Source organism: Anopheles merus, chromosome 3R (assembly GCF_017562075.2).
Source record: "Anopheles merus strain MAF chromosome 3R, AmerM5.1, whole genome shotgun sequence".
NCBI lineage: Eukaryota > Metazoa > Arthropoda > Insecta > Diptera > Culicidae > Anopheles > Anopheles merus.
The window spans coordinates 43,452,798-43,469,257 of NC_054084.1; the positions used below are offsets into that span (position 1 = coordinate 43,452,798).

Below are 16,460 nucleotides of genomic sequence, written 5' to 3' on the forward strand. Positions count from 1 at the left end.
GGCCGGGCTGTTTCAATACGTCCAACGGCCTCGTAGCGAGCGGTTGCGCGATTCCGCAGATTCCGCAGTCCATTTAAAAGCCACGCCACGCTCGGTCGCGCACCGGTAGTAGTTGGTTGTTGTTCTGTGGGAAGTGTGTGCAAGTCAGTTGTGGTAACATTGAAGCGAAAATCACTTAGAAATAACCCAAACCCCGAAACTGTGCGAAACTCCGGGATCAAAGTCTAAAGATCAGTGAGTCAAGGTGATAGCACATTGCGCCGCTGCTGATCGCCCAAAGTGTGATAAGTTTAGCGTACCAGATACACACAACCACACGGCAATAAATCTTCACAGAGTGCTTACACTGATCGATCACCGCGCGGTAATGACAGGAGGAGCATTTCTCTAAAGCAGGTAAGTTGGAGTACCAGTTTGAAATTTCGCTCAGCAATTTAGCATCATGTGAACCAAACGTGATAGAGTGCGCGTGTGCTGTTGCACAAAGTAAAGGATATGCCTATTGTTTTTACCCCACGTTCCGTGTGTCCAGCGTGTTTACGGTACTTGTGTGTTTCTTGGTTGTAGCTGATAATACAGTCGATAGACGACGAACCTACGCGGGCTTATCGGAGTGCTTTATGGGAATCGTACCTAGAAGGAGAATCTGGTTGAAACTAGTTACAGCCGGCACAAATGCGGCAGTTTTGTGGTCAAATTTTTGCGCGAACATTCATGCCAATTCATCTGCCTTTCTTATCAGGCTTTCTCATGAGCCAGACTCCAGTGCAAATATTACCGAACTGGAACACATCCGTCCCAGGAGCGGGCAATTATTTACGCAGAGAGCATTTACGGTGTTTGGTTTCTAAGTGAACAGTACGCGTGAAACCATTACTACTCGTTAGAGTTGGAAAAATCGATCATAAATTGATCACCGTCACTGCGTGCGCACCGTTCGACCAGTATCGGTAACAAGTTGGTAAAGTAAATTAAGCAGCGAAGTGAATAGATTGATATCCTACTAACTTCATCAGCGCCAAACCAAGGCAAGATTCCTTGTACGGGGAGGGTTAGTGATTGCATCGGAGCAGTAGTTTCAATGTCTCATTGTAGATGATTTAGAAGGCGTACGATCATGTCCACATGTCACGAGAAGCAGACCTGAAGTACACATTCAAACAAAGCTTGTCCGATTTCCGTTATTAACGAGACACATCTGAGCTGTGATTGGACGTTCGATCGATTTTTAAATCAGAGTTAACTCACTCCATCAAACGACCCTTCGGTCCAGTACCCTTTACAAGTGTACTGCCACTCTGGAGTGGGATGTGAATGAAACGAACGAACTTGCGGCATTCAAGGAAACACATTGCCAAAACAAACCCATCAAAAGCTACTCCCAAGGACGTTCGTTTACGGCCGGCTTATCTTCGCCTTGTTGTGGGTTAGCCTGATGGGCTGACCTTTTCCTCCCGACGAGGGAGAGGTTATCTGCCCCAGAAAACCGGACATTGGCACCAAGATTGCGTGAACTGCAGGAGAAATACCGGCAATAACAATTAAATCTAAAATCAAAGAAAGAAAATGCGCAGTGGAAGTGGATAGAGGAACGAGTAAACGCGCGTTCACTACTCCAGATGAAGAGGATTACCTCTAACCGTCCTCTCCCCATAAACCGTCTTCTCGTCATGACCTTCAGGCAATTAGTAACAAACGGCACTCACACTATAGCCGCATTAAGCAGGAAGTTCAGCCAACTTGCCATCCCGGCGACATAATCACACCTTCTTTGACCCCGCGTGCAATCACACTTACATGCCCTTCCTCTTTGTACGCGGGATCTTGTGCAGAAAACGATGCATCACTCACGGCGAGCGCCGAAAGAAGCAAGAAGAAAGAAGAAACGATTGAAGAATAATGAGCGTCAACAGCAATTTATCGCGCGCCGCTTAACCGTCTGGGGTGGGTTTGGCTTTTCCTCCCACCCGTACCGGGCCGGTTTTTGCACCGGTTCAAACGGCATCAGTTGTAAGTGTGCCCGAGGACCGGGTATGATTGTACAAGTGAGTGAGCACAGTGTGCAATTGCAACGCTTTAAATCGTTTGATGCATACTGTTCCTGTATCAGCCCCCTCGTTTATAAAACAGAAGCCTAGACAATTACTCATTTATGCAGAAAAAAAAAACGTTTTCATCATCTTTTTTTGCAACTTTGTTTGTTGCTCTCTTGCTAGACGGTAAATTGTCCCGGGAAAGCTATGGGAGCTTTTTCAAAAATCGTGCATAATCATCGTTCAAAGGAGATGATGGATGTGTAGCGTTCATTAGTGAGTCATTTACACAGTCGCAATCAAGTAGAATTTCAACAGCTCTTTGGACCAGGGGTTTGCAAAGTCGGGTCTGTGGAGCAGTTGTTAGTAAAATCTGCATCAATCCCGTGGCAAAGTTTTGCCAATTGATTTGGATGAATGCAAGAAATGGAACCATACGAGCATATATTAAATTGAAATTTTCTAGATTTGAAGCTGATGAAAGGAGTTCTCATTAATGAGACAATATTTCTGTTGCCAATTAATCTATAATAATAACAAATATAACTACAAAAAATAATAACAATTGAAATAAAGTCTTACCTTGCTTGAAAGTGAACGTGACTTTAGGGTAATTTGGCAATATTTCATTAAATATTTATCAGATCATGGCTTATCGTACACCAAAAGAAAGGATATTCAATTCCCAAACTATTTAGTTCGTAAAACATATTGAAATAATGAATTAAATATATTTCCTTGTGATTTCCCTTTGACAATTATTTTTCACCGTGAACAAAGCGGGGAATCACAAGGAAATGCATTTAATTTATTAATACAACATTTTCATAGTCTAGATAGTCGGGAAATTGAATATTCTTCATTTTGGTATACTATGAGCCAAATTCTGATAAAATTTTTATTGAAATATAGCAGAAAACCCCAACATTTCGCGTTCATTTTCACTGAGGCTCTAACGCATGCTTTAGAGAAAAAATGTTTGAAGGCGTGAAGAGAAATTTAAAAGTCCATGCTTTTGTAATTATTTAAATTAAAACATTTAATGCTCTGTACTTAAAAGCTCTCACACATTCTAGCGACATCTTTCAGCTCTTTACTGATTTTTAAAATAATATAATAAAACGAAACGATTTAAAAGTAAAAGGCCCTTTGTTAAACGTTTGATGATCCCTGCAATAGACTGTCTGGCGTGTGTGGTCAATCACACTTTTTATATCATTATAAAGTACAATACAAAAAAACTGTTATGATCTTTTCCCTTTTGAGCAATGTTACAAACATCAAACAAAAAGCATGAACATTCTCGGTGTAAATCTTGTGAAATCTTCCAGGGGTAGCATTTAAGTGGATTAGGGAGCAAAAACCAGCAGAGCGACTCATCCTCTGTACCGGGGCGTTCGGTCAAATGAAAGGCACTTCGTATAGACGAGATCGACAACGATCTTTCCGTCCTATCGTGACAGCGTTTCGTCAAAGGTCCCACCAGGACACGATATATGATCGTGCCGCCGTGATTCAACGTTGCTGATAACCGCCCCGTTGGTCGAATGTCCACACCGTGATTCGAAAGATAATGCATCACCGTGCACAGGTCGGATGCGCCAACATTGTTAACCGGGAAGGGTCTCTCCCTCCCCAAAGAAGATTCAGATATCCCTAGGGTTGATCTGACTCAAGGTGAACCGTTCCTGTCAGGTCCCTTCTCCTCCGTACGCTAGAACACCGCCAACGACAACGAAAACAACAGTTACCGGTAAAAAGAAGGAACACGCTGCTACCGTGCGCAAGTGATTAAGCATAATCGTGACGGAGCGCTCACTTTTATCAAATCGGTCAGCTCCAACTGCCGCAGAACAATGACGGCGTTGTGGTGGCCCATACATACGGCAACAAGGAAAACGTGACCTGATTCCTTAATGTTTGCGCCACCACGGGAACGTCCATGCTTCTTCGCTGACGTGATCCATTCCGCGTTTCCCCCAAACAAATATTTGATAACTGTAGTCCCTTCTACTGCACACATCACCTTAAGAAGCTTCCTTCCGTACAATACGCTGTCCGCCCTGCAGGCTAGGTTGATCAACCGTCAACACAGTTAGGCAAATTAGACGCCCGTCTAAACTTTCCATAAAACTGCTGGCCCTTTTATGTTGGGACTTTTCCTGCCCTTCCGAAGGGATCACAGCTGTTCTCGGAGCGCTGCTATCAACGAGTTATGTCTGCGGCCGGCAGCCATCGTACCGGTGATAAGCATAACAGCCGGCTTCGAGCGGCTACTAGAAAAAACTAGTATTTGCCGCCGAAGGGCCATTACGCAGGGCCACGTTGTTTACAATCGGGGCACCAAACCAGAGTAATTGTGAAGCAACATTGCTGTAACAAGACGTTCCGTTGGCAAGAGCGAAGGGTGGACAGACGAAGAGTGAGTAGGTGTTTACCATCCGTGCCACTTGTGGTCCGACTTGTTTTCGTCGTTTGATGATGATTCATCAGAACGGTCAAATTGATAAAAGAGATTTAGAATCAACTAACAATTGCGTCTGTGTGTGCATAAGTGTGCAAGATTTGTGGATATTTTACGCAAAGAAAGAACAAAAAAATCATTTGAATTCAACCGTCCATTCTATCCCATGTTGATCACGATCGCGGAGCGTACGACACCTCACAAGCAACGTTTTACTGTTGTCGGCATTTAAGATCGGACACGTCATTTACAAAATGTGCAAACATAAGTTCTCAAAAACAAATTGTATATCTATGTGTGCTGGAACTATATTTATGTAAATTATTTATTTATGTTTATATACAGTGGCTCACTTGATGCTACAGCTGCATAGAATTTGTTAATTATAATTACTCATACCGTATTTTTTCACAAGGCAGCCTTGTCCTTTTATGAAAATTATGTTACCTTTGGATCTATCAATTCATGTAATGATCTATTCAACTCGAAATAGGTCATGAAGAATGAATTTGGATATTCTTTAGTATTACAAAATACGTATCTCCATAGTAACGATGAATAGATTAAGATAATAGAAAAAAATCAAATTATTTATTTATCTTGTCTACCAGTTGGCGTTGACTTCAAAACGCTTGCCTGATAATACTTCGACCGAGTGTATGACATGGGATCATTAACCATTGATTCATTTTGTCTTTTGCTTGAATGCATTTTACGGTAGCTTGAGGAGCCATCGATCCTTGTTGCTCATGAAGACTAAATAATTACCTCATAGGTGATATATTTGGCCTTGTATTCATAGCTTTGTATTCACAAGTGTTTTGTACACTTTGGCTAATATATAACACACCAAGTACGATAAGATAAGATGCATTTATTAAATTGATGTGAAATTGATGCTCAGAAAGAAGATACAAGATACTTGCAAAAAAAAAAAAATCTGCGAAAAAATCAGAGTTGATCATCAATAGATAGAGAGTACCATCAATTTAGTGAACCACTGTGTATGTATAGCTGGAGACACTTTATTCAGTTTGCTCAAAATGCTGGATCGTTATTCGAGTCCCAGTTATCACATACATTGCTAGTTAAAATCAGACTCTCCTTAAATGTGCAATAAACCTCTAATGTGCATCGCGATCATGCTTTCAAATACTTTAAGTCCAATCGAAGTTCAAACGAAATTAAAGTAGCTAAACATCGCCTGCGATACCTCGGCTTAGTATTTACTAGACGTGCTCAATTCAGATGATATTTTGTAAATGTATGTTAAATAGGCTTGAGCTTATTCCAACAAAAGTGTTACTATGCCGAAGCCAAATCACAAAACAATACTCAATAAATGTTCATTCGTCTGGGATTAGGTAGATCAACCCCATCGAGCACATCACTGAAGTTTTCTTAAGTTTGGAGAATGCATTATTCAAAATCCAACGAAGTTTGTTTCTGTCATCGACAGAGTTTATTTTTGTCCAAAATATTATGTACAGAGTATTTCAATCAAAAGATAATGAGAATAAAATAGTTGACAATATAAAAGGTAGCCCGTGTTGGAAGACATCGAAGTGTTCGATCTTGCATGTCCATCACTGTACACTACGATCATAACATTTCCTAGTCATAATCCGGGACGACAATGCTATGCCCACAACTTCTTACCCCCTTTTCATTCCTCGTGCTCAATCGCACGTTCTTCCTGTTGAGTGTATGTATGTGGTTCTACTACTCCCACACGATCAGTACCGTTCACGCTGTACTACCGCAGCATCACAGGACGCGCGGGTTGCATATCGCTGGGAGACTTCGTCTTTACGTCCCCCTTCGTTCGCCCTGCTGTAGGATTGACGATCTCTCATGGATAAAACGATCGCTTGGCGCTCAACTCGAGCTCAGTATCGCAGTTCGGTTCTTGATCGCAAGATCGCGCGCACACGAGTCTCTCTCTTACTCTCTACAAGCCTTGTTGTTAGAACGCGAACCCTTCTTAGCAAAAGTGAGCGCAACCGGCAGTAGCAACACTTGCATATATCGTGCACAAACGAACCCCAACACTCCACGGACATCGAGTTTATAAACACAGGCGGCGGCGGCGTGTTGTGTGCACGTTTGTTGCCTTTTTAATTTCTTCCGCTTTTATTTAGCGCGCAACTAATCTCGTTTAGTGAAGCTGAGCTAGTTTAGGACTTGGGCCGCACTAGTGCTCGAGCAGTTGGAGTGGGCCACCGTGCTGTGCCTTAGCAAGCGGCCGGTTAGGAAGTAATTTAGAAACGTGTTTCCGTTGTTTGCGTTCGCGATCTTTATCGCCGGTTTGTTTGCCGCGCAGAAGACGCTACAACGTTTAGTGTCGTTTAGGGGTGCAAAACGCTCCCCCCACTCAATCCAGTTCTTTGCTACGAAAGGACGCTTATCGTATCGTGTGCTGAGCGATTGGCAGTTTCATCACATTCGCCACCAAATGCCGATAATCACAATTAATTAGTGGTGCCATTGTATAATCATAACGCGCTCGTCGCTTAATGCGCAAACTCTAATGCATTTATCGTGATTGATCGAGCACAAGCGCCTCCAACTGGGAACACGGGGGATAGTGGTGGACCTGCAATTGCAAGCTGCCCAGGATCGTGACGAAGATTTCCCGATTGGCATGTGTATGTGTGTGTGTTGCCAATAACAAGAACAAATAAACAATCATAGCAAATCTCGTGCGCGCCTTGAGCCTTGTTACACCATCGGTTATTTAAATCGTGCCTTGTCGTGAAGTGGAATCAGCAAGTTGTGACGCAAGGCGAATCTTGATGCAATCAATAATCGATCAGTGTCGATGAAAACTTGTAACCTTCTTCCTAACAGATATTGAAAAACAGATGCACTTTTCACACCCCAAACAATGATCGGAGCAGCGTAAGGGCAATGTTCCAAAAATAAATATACCACCCCCTTATTATTTTTGGTGAAAATTCGCACCAAACTGCATCACAATCACGAACTGCAGCGACCAAACGTGTGAGTGCGTTCTCTCCGCCTTTTTTGTCTCCCTTTTTGGCGTACGGCAAAACGACCGGAACCCCACGATCCAAGTCGTTAACCAAGAAACGACCTTGATCTTGGGAAAGTATCGTGTGTGCGCGCCCGAGAAACGAAACACATCTGTACGGCTGGTACGCTGCTCCCCCGGCAGCTTGCGCGATCGTTGGCCCGACCAGCGAAGCAGACCTGTCCGCGCGTCCCACTTCTTGGCGAAAACCGGTGACCCGGCAGGGGCTCTCGAAATACAAGAGCAAGTAGGAGCAAGAGCAAAGCAACAAAAAAACCGATATTTCTACGCTCAAACTCACAACCGAAAGCAAAACGCAAAAGCGCGGATTGTAGTAAAAAAAAAACACAGCTAGATTCACCACGACCGCGTGCCGCGCCTACCCTGCGTGTACACTAGACCCCGGCGGCGACAAAAAATCGTAGATCGTAAGATCGTGCTCGCCCGGCACAAGCGCCGAGAACCAGTCACCTGTAGGCAGTCGTTTAGTGAACATCACATGCGAACCACCTCTCAATCGCGATCGATCAAACGTGAATCGCGTGCGTAGATCAATAATAGAAGAGAGAAAGAGAGAGAAAAGTAACAAAAGTAACGAGTGAAACTGGGGTGCGTGAACATTGAAACTGGGTTTTCCTTCTTGTGAGCGATACATACACAAGATAAATACGTTGGAAAACACGTGCGAGAAGTATTTGATTTTGCTGCGTCTGAGCACTCAACTCTTGTCAAGACAGTCCCAGTGTCCCAGGGGAGTGGTGCATTAAGTTTAGGGCTTAAATCGACAACAACCCTTCCCCAAACACTGACTACGAGCGATGGATCTGCTACCGGTGGGCCGGTTTGGCCCGAAGGCACTGACGGAGAAACTGGGCACCATCACGCGAATGCTGCCGGACGGTTCGGTCGGGTTCCTTCGGGGCACCTGCCGCAAAGACTCGTCCGCTAACGATGATGATGCCGACGACGTCCTGGCGATTGCTCACGGCCACCGTCACCGTCACCACCACCATGCCCAAGGAGACGACAGGGTGCCGCGTGCCGAGGACGGTGAGGACGAAATCGACCTGAGCCGGTTCGCGAGCGAGAAAGAGGCCCGTGCGTACTTCAAGCGAAAGTTGGCCATCTTCGAGGCGTCGATGATGACGCCGGTCGCGGCCAACAGACGGCTGGCGGTGAGGAAGCTGGAGCTGGAGGGCGGTTTCGGTGAGCCGTACGCGTCGTCGGCCGGCGACAACGCCGATCCTATGATAGACGAGCTGGATTGTATCCCGCCCAGACAGCTGTTAATGTACTTAGTGAGGTATGTACTGGCAAACGGGACGGGAATGTGAAGCCGGGAGGAGGTGGTCAGTACCGATCGGGTGACCATGAAAAGTCATCACCAGAGGGTAATTGCCGTAATCGTCATCACACAAAAGGGTGGGATAGGCAATGTCATTGGGAAGTGTGTTGTGTATTCTTGGTTAGAACTATCGCAAGAGAGAGAGAGTGTGTGTCAGGTGAAGGGGCTTTCCATTTGATGCGGGAATTGATGCAGTGTGTGCGTCGTTTCCTGGTGGAGGAGAGACTGTGTTGTAAACGCACTCATCGCCCGCCCGCTTGGCGATGAAATGCATGATGACTTTCCGAGATGAGCAGCAACCGTCGAGGGGGATTGCAAGGAACTGTACAAAGAAGACGCAACTGGTAGACGCTGGGTATTTTCCGTGCTTTGTTGGGAGCAGCAATCGTGGCGTGCGATTGAAAGTAAATGACTGATTAGTAAGGAAACGCTAATGGAGTGAAAGATTAATGCATCGTTTTCTACGTCCTTTGAAGTGTATTTTGTTCTCGTCTGTTCTCCTGCGTCGTGTAGATTAACATTCTCCTGTCGATATAAATACCGTAAGTGTCGTGATACTCTGAAAAATGCATTTCAATGTTCCGGAGGTGCAGCATAAAGAATGAAAATTACCAAGAGAGAAAGAGAGAGATAGAGAACCGTCTCCGCTCGATGTATTCATGCTGTTGTGCTCTGCTTCACCCCACCTCGCAAGCATGGAAGTGAGCGCATGTGCGATAGGCGCGTAGATACTGTAGCGCGTTGTACGGCAGGTCATACAACGGGCTCGTTGGTCTAGGGGTATGATTTTCGCTTAGGGTGCGAGAGGTCCCGGGTTCAAATCCCGGACGAGCCCACCTCCGAGAAACATTTTTGCCTTTTTACTGTGGCGACCGCATTGTTTTCCCTCTCTTTTTGTTTATGAAATTAACACCTCTGTCTTACGTTTCTTTTCCGATGTAAACGCATTTTGTTGACCGGTTGTTGAAAATTGTATTTTACGCGTTTGCAATGACTTAACTCGCCTCTGCAATCAACAATCGCCAGCGAACCGTGAACCGAATTGCTTACGAATGCTGTTTTTCTGTCATTTTACGAGCATGGGAGCTAAAGGTTTTTGGACCGAAGAATATACATCATTTGATGAAATTATCCACTCGATGGTAGAATACGATACGACTTGGCATTATTAATTCTTGTGTACTATGCGGTCAACCGTACAAAAACGGAACTAGCTTGATCACTGTTTAGAACTAAAATGTTGCAATGACGTCTTTCGGTGGATTTCACATGTTTTCGAATGAAATTAAGTATTATCATATCGTACTGCGAAAGTTCCCGAAAATCATAAACAAACCAAAACGCTGGCCGTGTCCTCTTCCTTCCCTTCTTGATCCATTCTGTGGATGGAATTTGATGAGTGATGGAATTTTAATTAGAACCTCCCAGACCATGGCAAAGCAAACAGCAGCAATAAAAGTGTTTTTAAGTAGCACTTTGGCAGAGAGATTTGGCTTTGTTTGTTTTGAGTTTTTGGCGAAATGTAGGAACGCGTCCAGAAATCTGCCCTTAACCGGATACTGGCGAACCAGGAATTGGGTGAAGGGAGAAAACTGGTGTAACGACGACAGCCAGAAACGACGCAAAAAGAATTATGCAAATGGGGGGACCTGACATCTAGACCACGCTAATCCAGTTCAGATTTTGTCGTTTGGGCGTTGTTTGACTTTCAGTGTTTTGGTGCGATCATTAACCTTTGCCGGCGCCAAGGGGCGATCGGTGAGAAATGGTTTAGATTGCTCCAGGGATCAGCAGTGTTGTGGCTTGTGTTGCAATGATGCTGCGATTTGAAATTAACACCTGATCTCTCACAAGTCACTTAAAACAATGCTAACGACAGTGGAATTAAAGCGGTACCATTCATCCGATGTTAGGCTGTTTCGTGTCTCTGATTAAGTGAATTAATTTATTTGGGTGATGTTTTTACCACATGAATCTTTTTTTTTTTTTAATTCATTTATGATGTTTGTCTCACACCTTTTTTGTGGGGCGGGTGTTTTGTCGATTTTTGTTTCGTGCCACTTAACTCGTGGAATGGATAAACAACCAAGTGGGCGCAGATCTTTTTTGTTGTGCTTTGTGTCCCGGTTGGAGAATCGTTGTCGTTCAGCTCGAGACGCAATAAGTTGCTCCCGAGCCTTTCCCACCGGTCAAGCGCTTTGCCTTAGTCATTCCGGGATACTTTATTCAAATTGTGTTTGTGCTTTTTGTGCCTCTCCTGCTGTGTGTTGTGCCCTGTCAAGGGAAGCTTTTTGTTCGTATTCATTTTTAAACTTTAAGCTTTGTGACGAGTCATTGATCATTGGACCGAAAGGTCCTCGGTTCAGGGAATGAGCAGGGGCTGTTGAGAAACAGTAGTTCTTATTGTTTTTTGTTTCTCCCCCATCTTCTGTCGAAGCTGAATATCTTCCTTGGTAGGACTTTGGAGCAGCTACACGTGGCGCCACCGCTTGACCATTTGATTTCCGTGGAACTTTTCGCACCGCATCGCGTAAACAACACACACGGGAATTCGTTCAGTTTTGGAGGTCATCTGGCTTGTTCTGATGACTCCGGGCGATGCACAGTGGCGAAGGGTTCAGATCGAAATGAACGATAGACACACGAAGCCGTAGTAGCAAGAACAGTCTAAAAATTAAAACAAAAAAAAATCCTCTGTCGAACCCGCTCGATCGCTTCCGTCTTTGATGAATAAAATTTATGACCACGTTTCGTTTAGAATAGAACGCCACACACGCTATCCGGGGTCTCGGGGCCCTCTGCGTCGTGCCGCCTTACCGTTACATCGTTTTAAGCGCACTTGACTTATTCTAGAATAGATTCTAATCCTATCGCATTCTATCGATCACTCGATCGTGACCATTCGATCAGGACCTGGAAAGCGGGAAACAGTGAAAGGGGTATGGGCAAACTTCACTTGCCGCAGTTTTATCTCCCAACCTGTGTTCCCGAGGTACAATGATTTCCCGATCCAGTAACGGTACCGCCGTACCCGAACGATCGTTAATCAAAAATTCTTCCGCGGAAGAAATGCACCGATCCGATCGATCGAGTGCATTGATACCACCTCCTCGCACCACTGACTCGGCGATGGTTTTAAAAAGCCGCCGCACTTGCCGCCAGACGCGCGAGGGTCCGTTACGGAAGCGGAATGCGAGATGTAAATTACAGTTACAGCGAGTGTGGGGCCTGGTCGCCTGCAACCTTGAAGGATATCTTGCCAGATCGCTCGCCTCCAGTTGAGCGGACACATCCACATGAACAAAAACAACAACAACAAAAAAAACACCCGCGCCCTCGGGGCACACACGCGAGTACGTGCCGTGTGTGAGCGGCGGCGCGCGCACGCTCGCGCTTGGATCTTTCTTCCGAATTTGCGCGCGCCCGTTCGTAGTCGTCCCACCCGCGGTGGTAAGGTTTAGCGAGACCTCGACAAGGGGCACGAGCTCGTAAAAATAAATTGCCTGCCAGCCTACCCCATGGTCCATTTGCGATCACAGGGCGGTCCTTGCATGGCTGGATGGGATGCAATGGACGAACGATCCGAAGTGTGTGGAGACGGCTCTCGGTGCACTTTTGCAGTCGTACCTTGAACTATTTTTAACCCTAATTACCATCCCGAAATTAATGATATTTTGTCGACGCTTGCAGATTGCTCTAGAAACTAAACGTGTATGATCAGCTAGCGTGAGTTCGAATAGTTTGACCTTTCCACAGCCCGATTGTCTATTATTTGTTACCCATCTAATCACTCGGAACCTGAAGTACGGAAGCAGCAGAACGGTGCCACCCTGTTGATGGGTCGATCAAAAACGGAGCTCAATAAAACAGCTTTAAATAACGCTTGAAACCGGTTCCGAAGCCAGATTGATTGCATGCATCTCGCGTACGAACGCACTACTCTGGTTGTCTTCCGTGCACACATCCTTACGGCACACCGGCACGCCATTGCATTTGGCGTGCGGTACACACAGCTTGAAGCACGCTTACCGGTCGGCCGACGATCGAGATCTTCCGGTCGTGACCTAGGTCATAACCCCTTCTAGGTTTCTAAAACAGGTGGGGATCATGAATCACAAACTGATGGATTCGGTGAAACCAGACAGGTCTCTCCCCACCCCACCGGCCTCACTGTTCCGATCGCAGTGCGTGTTTTGTGAGCTCGGGGTGCAATCAAAAAATGGAATTCCCTTTTTGGTGAGGCCTATATTGCGTCACCTATATTGCGGACCACTCTAGTATGCCTTTTCAGGCCGGATTTGTCGAATATCGTGTGTAGTTCTGAATAAGCAAGCCGTTCACTTTCGTGCAATTGTCCGGCCGTTCGTTGATCGATGTCATCTGTTTGATGGACACCCGTTCTCATGCAACGTAATGATTGATCCTAATAAATGTGAAGGTTTGGCGGATGGTCTGGTCAACGACACATGCTGTGGTAGCAGCATCATTAGACGGTGGAATATTTTTTCCCGGATGTTGTGGCCGAGGGAACGGAAGAAACTTTGTATTAGTGCATTTATTCAAATGCATATTCGTTACATTAGGATTGTCGTTTGAATGTCCTTCGTAGGTGTACGTTGCTTAATTGCTCCTTTTTTCTTAATATACGGTCATACAAAAATGCTATTACGTTAAATCGTAAAAAGTATTTGGTTCTTTACTTTAGTTTAAATGCTACACTGATTCCGTCAAGTTTGGTTCACATTGATGCTATTTGCTATGAATTTTTGAAACTGATATAAATTGTTAATATTCCAAAACTAATACAACATTTTTTCGTATTATGAACAGCACGCTTTAAGCGCAAACGGGAGAGAGGATCTAAACCAAGTAAAGCGAACGCGATCCAGACAGGCTAAAAACACCACGAGACATCTGCGTCAGCATGGATCTGCTCGTTCGCACTACTTGGGTATTCACAACGAAGCGCTTTAAGAATTTACTATTCATCCCAAGGTAATTTCGGGTCATGAAAGTATTTCTATAACAGATCATCACTGTATGTATGTCGTAGCAGAAGCTGCAACAGTTTTTTTTTCACAATCACAAATGTTGTAAGGTTGGGGTTTGGAGGCAAAATTGGAAGAATGCATGCATAACGGCCAAACTGTTGTCGACATTCAAAAAATGACCGGTTCAAATGACCGTTTCGTTGCATCCGTGGTTGTCAAACTTCGGCTTTTGGCGTTTGGGCGATGTCGATCGCTCGACTTGGCGCTGTAAATACGCAAACGTCAAACCAACGATTTCGGATTATTCGTGCGATTCAGGAACACAATCAGAGTGAACAGAAATACCGATGTATATATATATTAAGAGTTTGAAGGAAAAAATCTCAATTTTTTAATCATTGAACTATGAAACTCAGCCAAACAATCAAATCAATCTAAATAATCCAGCGAAAATCAAATTACAGCTCGTACGATAAAATCGTATCCAATGGAGCACTGCAGTGGCCCTAAGCGGTCGCGTGGAGTCCCAAGAAAAAGAACTTGCCACTACCGAGAAAAAAGAATGGGCATCTTAGTCCTTCTTTGGCTTAGAATTCCTAGTGCAGTTTTCAGATCGACACTTCAGAAAAACCTTCATTTGTGTAACCGCTGAACCAAATCTAATCCATATCCTAGATAAAGGATGCATATTCTCGTGAGATTGAACTTTCATTTTGCACATAAGCACCCCCCCCCCTCCATCCTGCTTAACACTTCTGTCGCTTTCATTTCTTTTAACTCAGTTAAGTTTCGAGTTTCAACCTCCCGAAAACTACCGATAATGTTTTGATGCGCCTACCGAAAACCGCCAAATAATCTGGCCACACTGAACACAATCGCTGGGAGTGCAAAACGCCGTGTGTTGACCACTGGTGGTGCTGAGTGCGTGATGCGTGCAAGTGAAATAGGCAAAAAGGTGCACAAATAATCACGTAGCGAAAGGAACCTCACCGTACTGTTTGGTGAAAATGCCAAAACAAAGCACCTGAAACCATACGCAATCGCTGTGCATTTCGTAATAATTGGCCGACCGCTGCTCAGTGCTGCCGGATGTGATATTTGTGATTTTGCTGTTGCTCTTGGATTGTTATTTTTGCCACCGTAGTTTCTACGCAGTTTCTGTACCACTTGGATGTAACAGCGGACATTGTAAGGACACACGCAGGACAACGCCTGCGACCGAAGTGCGTGGGAAATGAGGCAAACGGTGTACTTGGTCGGGTCCCGCGTGCCAAGCGCCGAAATGCGTATCTGTTCCGCCCATTCTTTTTCACACCTTTCGCCCATGTGAATGTCGTCAGCTCTCATCCTGTTGTGTTGTTGCGAATTCATGCCGCGGTCGCGGTGTTGGCACAGTGTGAGTGAAAAAAATACGCTCGCCACAGACCCCGCGACGGCGATCACTTTTTGCGTGTGTGATTTTTTTAGCATAAAACAAGAAAAAAAAAGAACCCCATTCCATACTTTCATGAAAAACTCTTCCATTTCATCGATCAAACAACGGGGACGGCAGGAGCAAGTAAATGTTGTTTACAGCTCACCTTTAAAGAGAAATACACACAGGCACACCCGCGTCGGCCACTTGTTTTGCCTTGGCCTTCAAACTGTGCTTTAATCCTGCCAATTGCATGTTGGTGTTTTACGTTTTTTATTGCAGTATTATGAGAAGTCTTGTAGCCGGTTTGATTTCGTTGGCAAATTCTTCCTTGAAGGTATTGTGGAGGTAATTGTTTTTACTGTAAAAAAGTTGTACGAAACGCCATCGAAGTTGCATACAGAAGAAGCCAATCGTTTTTAAATGTTCCCCAATTTAAACAATTGAGTTCATTTTTGGGGTCGTGATCGAACACTTCCCCCAGTGAAGGACTTCATAAAATCATTTCAAAATGTTTCGGATGGTTGTTAATTTGCCAAATTATCACGTTGTCACGTCCGGCATCGTGTAAACAGTGTAGAAAGGCTATCCGTTTGCAAATAGAGGAAGCTGGCGCGCCCGAGTTGTTGGTTGCGTTGAAACCGGAATCCCGAACCCGACTTCCCGACTTGTGTTGCTACAGCGGCACAGCGGTGCCACCACGGTTGGGGTGATTTTTATTTACATATTTTAAGCAAAAGATGTAGTTTACCTTTCATAGAAACAGACACACACGCGCGCGCAAACACTTTCCCGGCATCGTGATAACCGGTATGATTGAAAGGGGTCACTGAATCGTATTACTACATCTTGCGCGCCAAGATCTACGCCTGATTCGCCGCAAATGCACGCGGCGCTATAGAATGCGGCCGTTGGCGCTATCCTAGATCGGTAAAGAACGGTGTTTTGTTGTACGCTCTCGTCTGTGAGCAGTGTGATCGTACGCGTTAGTGCCGGTTTGGTGGTCGCAAGATTCGGACGTGTACTATCTCTTCTCTCAGTTTGCAAAACGATGCTAGATCCGTGCGGTGAAATTCAGCTTACCGAAATTCAGCCCTCCCACGGGGGTGTGCCAATGAATGGGGCGCTGAAGAAAAGCCATCTACAGCGGGTGATGCTGCAAAGGTAGTGGGTCGCTTG

At 45.0% G+C, this 16,460-nt stretch overlaps 1 protein-coding gene and 1 non-coding gene across 11 annotated transcripts in view; both read left to right on the forward strand.

Annotated features, from left to right (window-relative positions):
- Positions 1–16,460, forward strand: part of LOC121595200 (nocturnin) — an 18,815-nt gene continuing 2,355 nt past the window's right edge. Inside the window, exons 1-2 of one of the 10 annotated variants that reach the window (XM_041918958.1) lie at positions 1–396; positions 13,707–13,871. In XM_041918958.1, the coding sequence (XP_041774892.1) occupies positions 13,801–13,871 (71 nt within the window). In that variant the 5' untranslated portion in view covers positions 1–396; positions 13,707–13,800. The other 9 variants (XM_041918959.1, XM_041918953.1, XM_041918955.1 and 6 more) reach the window with 9 other exon arrangements.
- On the forward strand, positions 9,640–9,711 carry Trnap-agg. Its single transcript has one exon. It is a non-coding gene; the product is annotated as a tRNA-Pro (tRNA).